The sequence below is a fragment of the Diprion similis genome, chromosome 4, assembly GCF_021155765.1.
Source record: "Diprion similis isolate iyDipSimi1 chromosome 4, iyDipSimi1.1, whole genome shotgun sequence".
Lineage (NCBI taxonomy): Eukaryota > Metazoa > Arthropoda > Insecta > Hymenoptera > Diprionidae > Diprion > Diprion similis.
In genome coordinates, this window is record NC_060108.1 from 11,414,984 (window position 1) to 11,429,364 (window position 14,381).

General features: G+C 36.2%; 2 protein-coding genes across 2 annotated transcripts; one reads left to right on the forward strand and one right to left on the reverse strand.

Moving 5' to 3' along the window:
• LOC124405717 (peptide methionine sulfoxide reductase) lies at nucleotides 1-8,465 on the forward strand. The gene is made up of 5 exons (XM_046880863.1): nucleotides 1-172; nucleotides 1,267-1,427; nucleotides 2,161-2,281; nucleotides 4,201-4,337; nucleotides 8,201-8,465. The coding sequence occupies exons 2-5, from the start codon at nucleotides 1,270-1,272 to the stop codon at nucleotides 8,436-8,438; spliced, it is 654 nt and encodes a 217-aa protein (XP_046736819.1). The 5' UTR covers nucleotides 1-172; nucleotides 1,267-1,269; the 3' UTR covers nucleotides 8,439-8,465.
• Nucleotides 8,466-9,850: 1,385 nt separating this feature from the next.
• Nucleotides 9,851-13,956, reverse strand: LOC124405716 (aromatic-L-amino-acid decarboxylase-like). The gene is made up of 8 exons (XM_046880862.1): nucleotides 13,384-13,956; nucleotides 12,481-12,714; nucleotides 11,915-12,044; nucleotides 11,374-11,634; nucleotides 10,902-11,019; nucleotides 10,729-10,819; nucleotides 10,281-10,481; nucleotides 9,851-10,176 (listed from the first exon to the last, which is right to left on the reverse strand). The coding sequence occupies exons 1-8, from the start codon at nucleotides 13,582-13,584 to the stop codon at nucleotides 9,856-9,858; spliced, it is 1,557 nt and encodes a 518-aa protein (XP_046736818.1). The 5' UTR covers nucleotides 13,585-13,956; the 3' UTR covers nucleotides 9,851-9,855.
• Between the last annotated feature and the right edge of the window lie 425 nt (nucleotides 13,957-14,381).

The window sequence follows — 14,381 nt, forward strand, 5'->3', positions numbered from 1 at the left end:
GGCTGACCACGCGGCATTCTCGTGCGCGAGTGACCAACTCCGGTGTCTTGCAGACGCGCTCCGCTCCGCTCCCGTTACCGAACGCGTTGGCCTTCTTCTTTTTGGCGTCTGCAAAAATTGGCGAATTGCCCGTTCGACGCGAATTCGTGTGTAACTGCAGCAGGTCGATCAGGTAAGACACTGAAATTCCACCCACAGATCACCGTTTCTCATTGTCACTTTTTATCCCTAAATTGGAGAAGAAAAGTTTAGTGTCTAGGCGAGGAATCGTGCATTGATCAATTGGTTTTAATTCGTGGTCATTTAGTTCAATGGAATTTACTATATTAATTCCTGGACCCTCGCTTTATTCTGACCATTTGAATTTTTCCCGCGGTTATTTATACGGGGAACGGTATTGTTCATTGATCAGTAGATCAGTGAATTCTTTTTGAAAATGTCTGGTTTTTCTGGGCTTGCAGTAAAAAATTAATTGTACGAATGAATACTTAGGTTTTTTGGAATTCGTTTCAATTTATTGTTAATTATTTAATAAACAAGTGATTATTAGTCAAGTACAGAATATAATTTGACGCTATTATAGGTTTCAATTAGTTAATTGTTGGTCTAATATCAATTGTTCGGATGTTTGAAGAAAATTTTAGAAAAACTAAATTTTTGAGAGACGCTAATAATTCAAAACAGACTACCGACTCACTTAGAAGCTTACGCCATCGTTTTTTTGGAGTGAAAATTTATAATTTTTTTGAAATTAACTAATTAACAATATGACTGACACATCTTTTCCGTGAATGTTATCAATGAAAAGAAAGAAAGATGAAAAACGTCCCTAAACGAGCAGTTTCGGAATTACCACTAGATGTCCCGCGCTTCTCGCTAACAAAGCTCGACGATTAGTTTTCCATTACCCCACAGAAACAGTATGAAGTTGAAGTTGACAACGTTAATGTACCCAATTAATTGAATGAAATTCACTATTTTGCAAACCAACTGTTTTCTTGTACACGCTTATCATAGTCATAGTATGATTATCTTTTCCATAACTCAAGAATCGAAAATCAGCGTTTTCGAATAACAAATCCTGTCTTCGGTACAAGTTTTCCTCACCATACGAGATTAAATTTTGATTAGGTGTCTTTCTGCAATTAGTTTACTCAATTGTACGATCATCGATCACTAATTTAGATTCCGAGTTCCAGCCGTTCAGATCCTTGCTTGTCACTCTGAATTCCTAGACAAAAATTGTCACGTATCCTTCTTCTTCAGACGATGCCAGGCCAAATAGAAAAACTTGTCACCAAGAGGGCCACCTTCGGTATGGGCTGCTTCTGGGCGTGTGATGCGCTCTTCGGGGCGACGCCAGGCGTCCTGAGAACCAGGGTTGGATACGCCGGTGGGACGATGGACTCTCCCACCTACAGGAACATGTAAATCATTTTCTTATTACCCACTGACTCGTGAGATTGTAAAGAAAGAAAAATAGAAAAAATGAGAGTCGCCTCGAACTGTCAACAGCATATCAATAAAACTGATAAATCTTAGATACTGCGATGATATTTGATATAAACGCCCCTGGAATCCAATGGCACAGACTATAGGCGAGGAAAGTGGATAATCATAAACATAATTTAGTCAAGTTCGACCTGCGCTTTGGCAATTGGATGTTTCTAGTTTGAATATAAAAAATATACAACACCGTGATTTTTTTTTTATATTACATATTCAACGATTACATATTGTATATTTTATTTTTTTGAAAACAGTAAAAAAATTTCGGTGTTTTTATATCAATTCTGGAAAGGATGAATATCATGTTCCGAATGAGTGGAATCTGCTCTCGAGTTCCAAAACGAATCTACTAGTTTATCCGAAACGATGACTCATAGAGTTTCTAGATTTATTTTTACACTAACTGGAAGTTTTAAAAATTACAGCCAGATCAAAATTTTGGCACTTGACTGTAGCCGCTTTCATTTTCTCAAAGTTCCCTTCTCGCACGGTTTTGGTAGATTTCTTTTTATTTTGTCTTGCAAAAAGTATCTCGAACGCAGAGGCAAACGTAATTGCTGCAATTTTGAACCGCGGAACTCGATGCAACCCGTTTTAAAATTCCGCAGCTGTGTTATTACTGCGTATTTTGTTACCTTTTTTTACCTTCAGAGGCGACCACACCGAGGTCATCGACATCGACTACAATCCTGAACTAATTGGCTACCAGGAACTGCTCAATTTATTTTGGAACAACCACGAGTACGGATTGACGACGAGAATCAAGCGTCAGGTAGAAGATAAGAATGTTTAAATACATTTATTTATACGTCTCCACGTGAGCAGGCTCCAAAGAACCTCGAACCTCATCAAGGTGTCTTTATATAGGTACTACGTAGAAAAACTGGCATAGACAGATTCCGCGAGTTTGCTGAGCTTCTCTCTCTCTCATTCGTCGAATGACACGCTCTTGAAAGATTTGTTCTCTCTCTCTTCCTCTTTTCATTTTAGGTTTTAGATTTTATTTTAGGGCTCTGAAGAGATTCTTCGCTGAGAAAATAAATGTGTAATTATTTTCTTCTCTTTTTTCCTCGTTCCTTCTTTATTTCCTTATCTATCAATGCTGTAGGCCAGAAAGTAGTTAGGATTTGAACAATAAATACTTGAGTCTTTCATAGTTTAGCATACGACTTTAGACCCAGCATGGTGATGTCTGTTAGTCTTGTATTTTGTTTCAATTTCAATCAGTCCTTTTCTTCAGATTAAGTTAATAACTATGACGTGAAACAAAGTCAGTTTGAAAGCTAACTCTTATCTGTGGATCTGTGGTTTCAATATCAGCTTTGTCGTAGATAAATACAGTCGACTCAAAACAAACCTAATACACTCGGATCGTCTGATGTTATCGAAAAAACGGAGACTGAGAAAGCGATTACTCAATTAGAACTTCGTTGTCTCGTGTTTACGTCATTTTTAGGCAATCACATTTCCTCGTGTGATTTCTGGTATTTTCCGAGCGGTGTTCGTAGGATTGAATGAAATTAGGTATATTAAAGCGAAAGCCTGGGATTATCTTTATAGGAAAAGTTTTTATCGCCTATCGTTACAGACTTCCGCCATGCACGGTATAAAGTTGTAAATCATATTTTAAATCCGTATAACACGTCAGATATGATAAAATTTTGTATAATCGAGTGAACTGCATCGTCTTTATACCGGAAAAATATCTTTGGAAGTTTTTCGAATTATGGGAATTAAAATTCAAAATAATATCTTTTACCGCGAAACTACAACCTGCTATTTATGAATAAAGTCAGAGGCATGAGTTCCGTTGGCTAGTTGAAATCAATTGGAATGCCCTATGTGTAATGCCTCTACACTAATAGGAAAGTAAACATTTTCATATCAGGCTCTATACTGGTTTATTTATCATTCATTTTTCACTATAATTACACATTTTTTACACAAGGTCGTCGCATAGTTCAATGTTCAATCTGTTAAATAAGTTTTTTCAATCTATTCGGAATTACTAATAATTCTAGCAACAACAAAAAATATTCGTATGTCTTGTCACAAGACTTATCGTTTTTTAATAAGAAGTTGCAGTTACGAAATGAGTTATCAGCTGATCGGTTCAATTTATTGCCCCGCGGTTACCATTTAAGCAATTTGACTTAATATGCAATGCTAATATCACGTGATTTGAACCTCGTGGTATTTGGCCTTCGGTATAATACCAAAACGTGATTTTTTTCTGACCTTTCACCGAAGACGCTGGATTTAATTGCTTGTAAATTGGAATAGTTAACAATACAGGGTCTGACTATTTTATCAAATCTAACTTGCGGCATAATATCGCAAGTGGCTATTAGGACAATAGACTAAATTATAAAATACATCTTACACATTCAAAATCAATCAGATCAGTGTAACATTCACTGTGCGAGAGTAAAGTAAATAAACTAGTTATTCACTATAACGTTGAACACTTTACAGCCGAGAAAGGATTCTTTCATCGATCTTTGCAGTTCTCAGAATACATACTAAAGACGTAATGAATTTGCTGAATCTTTAAAGTCACTGTTACAAAGTAAGAAGAGGAGGAATAGAAAGAAGAGGGAGACAGAGAGATTTTTATTGATCATTATTCTTTGTTAGATAATACATGAACCTGATTATAATTAGCATAAATTAATTCTGGCTAATTTTCAGTATATGTCTCTCGTCTTATGGCATGACGAGGAGGACCGATTAACAGCGGAACAGTCCAGGGAAAAAGAGCAGCGTAAACGCGGAGAACCCCTCATTACGGAAATCAAAAGATTCGAGCGATTTTACCCAGCAGAGAAGTGAGTATAATTGAAACGGTTACATTGACTTATTTTCTAATTTGAAAAAAAAAAAAAAAAAAAAAAAAAAAAAAATGTATACAGATTTATTGATCCAAAAAGTTTACAGTCGCGTAAAATGTAAAAAATTACTCGAGTGATAAAAATTATGGTATATAGTATTTATCGTTAGTCAATGAGGAATTAAATTTTCAGTAATTGAAAATAAGAGCTATATTTTAAATTTTATCCTTTATTCCGTAAAAGAAGATTTCTAATTTCTTCTGCGAGCTGAGAATAGTAATCGAAAGTTTTATATTATCAATCAACGTCTCAGCTATGTTCACGCACGTTCAAAACTCTCGTCTAATATAATAATATAAAATACAATCGTCATATAAAGGACTGCTTGAAAATTTTTGTCCGTTAATTGATTCCAGCTGCTCCTCGAGGTTGTTAGTAAGGTCAATAACGACCCGCTGACCCTTACCCGCGTATAATGTAATTTAATACGAGTTGGGATTGTGTGCCGTTGTGCAACATGTCTGTATAACACGCTAGCCCGCATTATACATGGGGCATTCCAAGTGAAAACGAGGAGTCATTTTCCTCAGGTCATCAGATCCTGGCATAAATTTTTTTCATCGCATTCATTCCATTTCAAAAAATGCCTAATTTTATTTAAGAATTTTCTCACCATCCCTTCAGGTGTGGTGCGACGATCGTTTTTGTGTAAAAAAAAAAAAGGATAACAGAAAAAACACCATTTTTAAAGGAGTGAAAAACGAAGAAAAAAAAGATAACATGTTTCGGAAAATTTTCATATTTTTTATATTTTCTAAAATAAATGAAAAAAATCTTCTTTTTTTTTTTTTTTTTTTCTTTTATAAAAAAGATTGATTTGCAAAATTAATGAGAAAAAATTATTCTCGACTCCGAACCATCATCAAATTTGATGTTGTTGTTGAAGATATGTATGAAAATTAGGAATTAATTGTGTGTGTGTTTTTTTTTTTTTTTTAGAAACTAAGAAAAAAAGTTATAAAAAAAAAAAAAAAAATATGAAGCAGCAGCATCTCACTTTCTAATCACGATAGAACTGACTTATTTACGACCCAGAGTCTGTGGAAAAAATTGCAGAATTTTAAAAATGGTGTTTTTTCTATTATCCCTTTTTTACACAGAAACTATCGTCACGCTATCTGAAGGATTAGCGAGAAAATTCTTTTAAAAAATCAGGCTTTTTTTGAAGTGGAAACTACGTGAAAAAAAAAGTTATACAAGGATCTGATGACTTGAGGGAAATGATTCCTCGATTTCACTTGGAATGCCCCATATATATATATATTGTGTGAAAAATGTGTCATATTTTATAGAAGACCAAGATAATACAGATATCAACAATGAGTCCATATCTTACCGTCGTTGACGAGCTCGGAAACGCTTTTTCCGCACCTTGAAATACTATTTTTTTGAATAAATCATTTTTACCAATATTTCATTTTTTTTTTTTTTTTTTTTTTTTTTTTCTCTTCTCAACAAAATATAGACGTTGACGTGTAAGATATTTATCTTTGTCGGTTAAAGTCGTAATTTTTTCCCTACAGATCTAAACCGCAGAATTAAAATTGCCGTAAAAAAGAATCATAATAATATATTTTTATTCCACACGATCGTAAATTTTCATGGACAGAATTGCTGAATCGGTTTACCTACTTGTAGCTGTAATTTCATAAGCGAATGTTTATTATGTCCGGTGTAATGTGTGCGGTATAATTATTCCGTCGTAATATTATCACGCAAAATAGCTTGCGTAATTTGTGGCCGCGTAATTAGTTGACATAAAGTGAAATCAGTGCCAAGTTCAATAAAAAGAAACCTGCGGCGTTAATACGTTTTTGTTTGTTTTACAAACGCTTTTTTGTAAAATATCGCGAAAAAATGTTTACTTATTTCTGTTTCTTTGGTGGATTTTTTTTTACCTCGAATTTCCGTCACTTCAATTCAATACTTGACATTTCTGCATCTCGTACGTCACAGTGGATCTTAAAACAGGTTAATTGAACCTTGATTGACTCATATTTGACCAACTAGTTACAAAATGTCGCGCTCGGAATTGCTGGTCGTTCGCAATCGATCATTCTATTCACTTTATGCGTATGAATATCGGAGAGAAATTAAACATGCATGATAGTTTGATATTTTTTAATATTAAATACAGAATTGCCGAGTTTAATTCGGAACTGAATTGAAATTCAATCATATTTGCATTTAGATATATATGTGGCATTCTTGGTAATCTTGTAAGACGTCTTTTCAACGTCTTATTGACGTTTCTAGTTTTCTGCTGTTTGTGATATCAACAATTTAAACGTTCAAAATATTAAATTTTGGTTATCAAAATCGATAAAGTCTCTAATGGAGATCTCGGTCGATGTCTAGTAGAATTCCACTTAATGTGTAACAAGCGGTCATTTGGATTTTTAATAGAGCTCTATTGTACTTCATTTCAGTAGAAATGGATGTCTGATGGAGGTATTGCATGTCCATCGTGGATATCCATTAGGGTGTCCCTTATTTAGGGTGTTGACGAATTTTTGCAGGCTAATTTTGCTTAGAGTTGAGGTAAAAATATGAAAAAATTAGCTAATTGGTTTCTAATTATTTGAAGTTTATTTGGGGGGGGTGGGGTTGCAAAAATTCTTCAACACCCTAAATAAGGGACACCCTTATTAATTCCTTAGAGGTAAATGTTTCGTGTGGGTATAATATGTTGTAGCGTTTACACAAATCCATTGTTATCTACTCGGGAGATAACTATTTGTAAAATTGTTTTCCATCAATGTCTGAAGATCGTTACATTGGATAAAATAAGTACCAAGACTTACCAGAGTTCAATCGTTTTGAATGTTCTCATTATAAGACCTCTTTTCAAATTGTTGGTAGCATGTAGCTTGTATTATTCGAATTTCATTAGATCGATTTTAATCATGTATGGATATAATAAGGATGTTGAGTCGCTCGTGCTCACTGCCATTGGAGTAAATAATGTTACCTAAGGTTTTTTGAACACGTTTTTTCCCTAACCTTAGCTTTACATGCTCGAAGATCGGAACTCTCTGAAATCAGAAACAAGTTCAATTTTTCTGCTACAATAATTTAGCATGTCAATGCTTAGACACAAACTTTAATCAAAGAATTCAATATACGTTCTCCTAATAAAATAAAAAAAATATATATATATTTATATATTATATATTATATATATATTATATATATATATTAGGGTGGCGCAAAAAACCGACTATTTTTTTTTCTTGAGTCTCGTATGACAAAGTGTTAGTTTTTGATGTTTTAAGAGCCCAATCCAAAGGACAGTTCAAATAAAAAATTTTAAGAGGCTGCTCCACATTTTTTAAAACGTCAGAAATTGTCAAAAATCGATTTCTTTTTCATTTTATTTCTCGTTACGGTATAATTTTATAGACAAAAAAAAAAAATAAGTTTCCGAAAGTTTCAGTTTAAAATTTGAATTTTGAAAGGTCGCTCATAATTTTTTTTCAATTTTTTTGGTGCATTTCTTTAGATCTTTCCGAGCGACCTTTTAATATTCATATTAAAATTTCATAATCTTTTTTTCTTTAATTTAGTAAGAAAGAATCGATAACAATACACCACGACATATAAAAAAATTTGGAGTGACCTCTTAAAAATTTTTTTTTGTGCTGTCCTTTGGAGTGGGCTCTTAAAACATCAAAAACTAACATTTTGTCACACGAGACTCAAAAAAAAAAAAAAATTGTCGGTTGTTTTGCGCCATCCTAATATATATGTTGTGTATATATATATATACAAAAATCTTCATGATCAATTTATTTGACTAGATACCATCAAAAGTACCGGCTTCAGGCCCATCCCTGGCTCGTTGAAAAATTGCGGCTCAAAACAAGCGAGGAACTGTTGGGATCAACATTGGCGGCAAAGTTGAACGGTTATTTGGCCGGTGCGGCAAGTATCGGTCAATTCGAACAGGAACTTCCATCTTTGGGTCTGAATGAAGAAACTACCGAATACGTGCGAAGATACGTCGTCGAGAACCAGGGCAACGGGTTGTACTGTTAGGATATTCTTATAGTCGGTGAATTAAAATAGAAAAAACAACAAATGTAACACTAATTTTAACGGCAACGAGGTAACCGATTATAATTCCACTAGTAATAAGTAGTACAAGTAAAACAGTGTGAGAATCCCTCTCCTTGTATAATAGATAGAAAATTGCAGAAGAAAACTATAAGGAAAAGGGAACATTTAACTAAATTAACGGTGAAACTTTGACAGTGAATGAAAGAAAGATTTAGATCAAGTTGTACGGCAGTTAAGAGAAAGTTAGATAAATTTGTACGATGGAGAAATTCTTTTGTATTTCTGTAACAAGTGATTTTCAAAAATTTCACCGTGAAGCACGAAAATTTTTTACCATGTGGGTATTTCTCTGCTGTGAGAAAATAGATTGCGCATTTCAATGGTTTTTTAACGTTGTACGTTGACAGATCCATCTGATAGTTTGCTGTTGTAAAATTTTTTTTTTTTTTTTTATTCGTATATGTATGTATAAGTTTTTTTCTTCGTATACTACGAGCTGTTGATCAATGTCGCAGATATCGATGTTCACAAAACAGTATTTATATTCTTCTTTTGTCCAACTGCTTTATAATTATTTTTGTGATAGGATATTTTCAGAATGGAAAGTTTTTCGCGAACTGAAGAATTACTTTAAAAGTCACGAGATGACAGAGTTTTTATTAAAACCAGCCGGTAATAGTGAACTTCTTATTCTGAGTTCAACTTCAGTGATTTTTGGTTTATAGAATATTACTGTTTCCGTAAATACATTATATATAAACATATTTTTATAAGCGAATCGTATGCAGTTTGACGCCAATAACCATTATTTATATTAAATCTATAGAGCAGATTCGGAGTAATAAAATAATTACAATTCTCTCTGTCTCTTTTATCTTTAGATTAAAGGTTTCTTCACCTTTGAACATCTCGACACGTTGACTGTTGTATAATAAAAACTATAAAAACTTACAATCACATTTTGAGTGACAAAATACAGTAAGAATTGGTCAAGAATATCTGAATTAGGAATCGAGTTTGGAGTTGGGGAGAAAATACAAGGCAAATCTTTGGTAACAATTGTATTAACTTGTTTAAAAAAAAAACACACTTTTCACAATAAATTAATCAACGATACTCGGATTCTGTATCAGTGGAATTCCACAGAGTTATATGGACGAAGGTGATAGATAATGTAGATAATTCTGCGGATCTATGACGCTAATTGCAGTAAACTGTGCATCTTGGTCTGCAATTGCCTAGTTTGGGACTGACAAGTTGTGATTGAATACCTGTCGAGGAAAGGAAGACTGTGTGACCTGGACGATAGCCAACTGACACTGGATCCCTATTTTAAATTAAAAAAAAACATGATAATAATAGAAGAAACATCAGTATCTTGTGATTCGAGACGTGTTCAAGAGATCTTCGGCGCGTTCTCCTTCAGCCCGTGCTCTATCTTCAAGTCCTTAATCATGATGGCGATGTTCGTGTCAGGTTCCTTGCAGGACTCGCTGGCAGTCATTACGGTATCGTCTTGCTGCAGAACCGGCTGTAATATCTCGGTCGCCCGTTCGCTGACTTCGTTCCAAGCAAATTCCATGTCTCTGGTCTCACAAAGGCTACTGCACACCACGAAACGTATGAAGAGTTTCTCTCTGTAAGTCGCTGCGATCACGTAGATCTTCCTGCGTGCTAATAGCTTGTCCAGAAGTTCGCGGGTATTTGAATTGTCCCCCTAATTGGAACGGATTTTGAGATTTAAAAGAGTGCTTAAAGTGATATGTGGAACGAGGAATGGTCTGTTCTATGTGACTTCAATGAGGACAGGAAGTAACTTACCTTCATTCGGAAGCAAACTAGAGCCATTGTGACTTCGGTGACTATTTCAAACCGATCATCGTTCCTAATGTATCCCTCAAATTGCTTTGCGAGATTCACAGTGTGACGGATATAGTTTTGAAGACCCTGAACCCCGTACATTCGCATCACGAACCAGAGCTTAAGAGCTCGGAATCTGCGACCCAAGGGAATTTGCCAGTGCTAAAAGAACAGAAAACACCTCATGCAATACCATTTCCTAGTGAAAGTAACGAATCGTGGAATCTGGGTGTGTGTGAACTTCACTTTTGTACTTTAACATGATAGGTCGTTGACTATAGTGTAGATAAAGAAACAGTAAAAACAAATTTTACTAATCAAATGACATTGAGGTGGTTACATATTATTTTTCAGAAATCGATGAAGCATGTCAAAAAAAAGAAAAAAAAAGAAAGAAGAATGAACCTACTCTGTAGTCAGGCTGTTGTCCTTCTTTTTCGTGTGCAAGATAGATTCTGTCAACGTTGAAGGCCTCCACTAAGTATCTAGAGTCCTTCACCCTGAAATGGAAGAATAGATTTGACGCGAACTTGATGCGAATCAGATTTACGTAAATTTATACTTTGTAAATTTGATGCTCACCACATTGCTGAGCAGTCGAAGTTGACCAACAACCACTTGTGCGGGTTGAAGTCAAACGAATCGGCAAATTCGACACCCGACATCAGGTGTCTGAATTCGGGGCATACGAAAGCAGCGCCTGGAACGTCACATGAAAAGTGAGAAGATGTAACTATACATTATATAACGCATGTATGGATGAGAACTTTTCGAATCTGTCGCAAGGCTTGAAATCGAAATCGGCGAAATAAAGAAATTTAACACAGAATTCCTTGAAAATGTATGAAAGTTATTTACGTATGTAGAAATTGAATTGTCTCAAAATAGATTAAACTGTTAATCTTCATGTTATACTTTCCAACTATGTTCCATTACTCAGAAAGTAAATTGAATATTTTTTTAATTAGCTGGATGTTGGAGTTTTCCAATTTACCAACTCTTTCAATGAATGAGAAATCACCATTGAACAAACTGCAAGGCAGCACATGCTTACCTGCGTAGGCGGCATCGACATGAAGCCAAACATTTTTGTCGTTGCAAATCGGTCCGAGCTCATCTAAGCAGTCGTGAGCACAAGTTCCGGTGGTTCCGAGAGTGGCAACGACATAGCAGGGTATCAGACCCTCCCTTTCGTCCTTTTCGATTGCTTCTAGGAGGATGGATCCTCGTAGACGGCAATGCTCGTCGGAGGGCAAATGTCTCATTGGCATTGAACCCAAGAGTCCGGCCTTCTCAACGGACGAGTTAGCCTGATCTGTTTTTCATGTAATAATACCACATCAGAACTAATTTTATATTAGGATTTCTAATTAGCGGTTTTGTGTCAGTCCGTTAATGTGTAGATTGAGTGTTTCATACTATGTACAAAATATAATATCTTGACTCTTAAAGCCAGTATCAAAAAGATGAAAATATCAGATTCTCTTGACATATGCGAATGATATGTATTGATAATTAATTGATCTAAACATGTGTATACATATATATATATATATATACCAAACGCGTTTTTAACTAAAAGTTTCACTACTTACCCGAAGTGTATGCGATTAACTTGGCTTTGATGTCCGCTTCGCTCCAATCCGGATGGAGTTTCATCATACGACGCGTAGTTCGTTCTTTGGCAGCCAAAAGACCGACAAAAGTGGCAACACTTGCAGAGGACTGTAATATAAACTACTTTGAGCACCGCTATGAAGGTAAAAAAAAAGCCCGCAGACTTTAATCAATAAGAACAACTTTTCTGTTTCAACAATTGGAAGGAAAAGAATCGTCATGGTTCTTAGAAAACAGTACCGCCAAAATCCCGAAAAGGCAAAATTTCATTTCCCATTTCCCTGCTATTCATACAATAAACATTATCTTCAACAAAAGTGTGCATAAAATTCAATTTTATATTTTTTTCAACACTGTGCGTGAAAAGTAGTATCTCACGCACACTTTTGTTAAAAATAGCATATGCACCACGAGCGTACGAATCACCCCCTCGTGTGTAAAACCGTCTTTTACGCCCTAGGTACATAATACATTATTCTTCAAATATTCTCTTTGCGTTTACTTGGTTTATTGCTCAGTAGTAAAAAGAGGATAAGTAACTAACCTGAATTACACCACCACCTGGACCCTTTGTACAGTTTAGGAATTGCTCGGGCAGGCCCAACATCTTTCCGAGCCAGTTCATCATGGTGACCTCGAGCTCCGTGCACACCGGAGACGTCATCCAGGAAAACCCTAGGCAGCCTATTCCCGCACTAAGCATCTCAGCTACGACCGAAGGATACGAAACCGCCGAAGGGAAGTAACCGTGAAATTGGGGCGAGTTCCAATGCGTCATCTGTATAGAAGTCTTAAAGTTATGTATGGACTGCAGGGCTAACGTCATTCATAGTTTCTACCAACGGTGGAACACTTCTTAGCATCATAAAGCAGGCTTGACTGTTCCAGTTTCTATTCACAGCGTCATGTTTCTGAGAAAATTGATTTGACATGAGATTGGAAATGTCTTTTTCAATGCATTAGAGTTTGGCGAATCGTCTTAGGGTACTTATGCAATCGGATAGTGCCGAAACAACTGTCAAAATGACTTGGATTGATGCGAAGAAGCCTGAGGAGAAGTTTTGACTATTTAAAAACAAAAATGTAGACATCTTTTGAATCATCAAATGATTGAAGACAGTAACGGATTTCATTTCCAGTTAAAGGGTTTACTTCTACTGCATCACGCGCCAATCAAAGTTCTTGCAAAATCGTATCAAAATATTACAATACTGTGACATGATGAATAGTTTCGGTTAACACGTCAGTTTGGTGATGTGAAATCCGAAGTAGGACGAAACCCGGCGGAGAAAGACTTTCCACAATTACGACGCTGCCGCCGGAGGTGAAAGTTTCATTTTCGTTCATCGTACTCGGGATTACCGACAAATTCAACCTCACGAAAGTCGCGAACCGATGAAGTAAACGATGTGCAAAGGAAAGAAGAGAGAGTTTTCCATCAACTTACACCTGGCATGATGACGCGCTCGACATCCCCCAGGACTTCTTGCCAGGACTCTGGCTTCTCCGGCGCTTCATCGGGTATCAAGCGAGCCAGATACCCTGGTTCCACATTAGGGATAACCGGACGTTCCCTAAGGGTATCCGTGTAATCGGCGAGATAGTCAACGGCCGCTTTGCCAAACTCCCGAAATTCGTCGGTGTCCATGACGAGTGGTTTGAGGGATACGTGGGTGATAATTGAGTAAGATTTTTGACGAAATTTTGCTACGCTTCGTACTTCACTTCTTCAATCTTTTATCTTTTCAACTTGTCATCAGAAACTGACGTGTCGATTAGGCAAACTGTGGGGCACTACGGTACAGCACTTCACTGGTTGAAAGACGCGCGTTCATTATTCCAAAAACGGTAATTTATCCACGGCTGAATGGACCTGTCGACAACCGTTGAACCGATGAACTGACGCCAAAGAATTTCTGCCCTATCGAGGAAGCCTTCCTCAGCGAAACTTTCACTGAAGCAAGAACTCTCCACAGTCACGCGACGATCGGTGCAGGATTACCGCTTCGAGTGTTGCGCGCACCTTCACACTCTCCTATTTAAGCTTTCTCTAAAATTTAACATAACTTTGCAAAAACTCACGGAACCAGACCCGCTTCTCCCACTTCTGCTGATTACAACCTGAGTAAATTACTAGTTGCGCAATATTCTTGCTTCTTTCCTGCTACACGTCTCGACCCAACTTTTCTCGCAGCAAATTTCGACGCACTGCCCTAAATAATACGCGGTGAAAGGGGCTTCATATTTCGTCATATGATATTTGCTTGGTCATATATTTTTCATTCATTTTTTCTATATTTTCACAGTCAATCCTCTCTTTACAATCGACCTAATTTAATTCGGCAATGTTTGATCAGCGTCGCAGTGGCGCTTGTATCTTACAGATTCTATGAAAGTGTCAACAGATCATGATGTTAATTTTTCATACTTAAGAGGCGAGACCAA

Coding starts and splice junctions, on each gene's coding strand:
- LOC124405716 (XM_046880862.1), bottom strand. CDS start 13,584: ATGGACACCGACGAATTTCGGGAGTTTGGCAAAGCGGCCGTTGACTAT. Junction 12,715..13,383: donor AGCGCGTCATCATGCCAGGT/GTAAGTTGATGG, acceptor ACTTCTATACAG/ATGACGCATTGGAACTCGCC. Junction 10,820..10,901: donor TTCGACTGCTCAGCAATGTG/GTGAGCATCAAA, acceptor CTTCCATTTCAG/GGTGAAGGACTCTAGATACT.
- LOC124405717 (XM_046880863.1), top strand. CDS start 1,270: ATGCCAGGCCAAATAGAAAAACTTGTCACCAAGAGGGCCACCTTCGGT. Junction 2,282..4,200: donor CGACGAGAATCAAGCGTCAG/GTAGAAGATAAG, acceptor GCTAATTTTCAG/TATATGTCTCTCGTCTTATG. Junction 4,338..8,200: donor CGATTTTACCCAGCAGAGAA/GTGAGTATAATT, acceptor TTATTTGACTAG/ATACCATCAAAAGTACCGGC.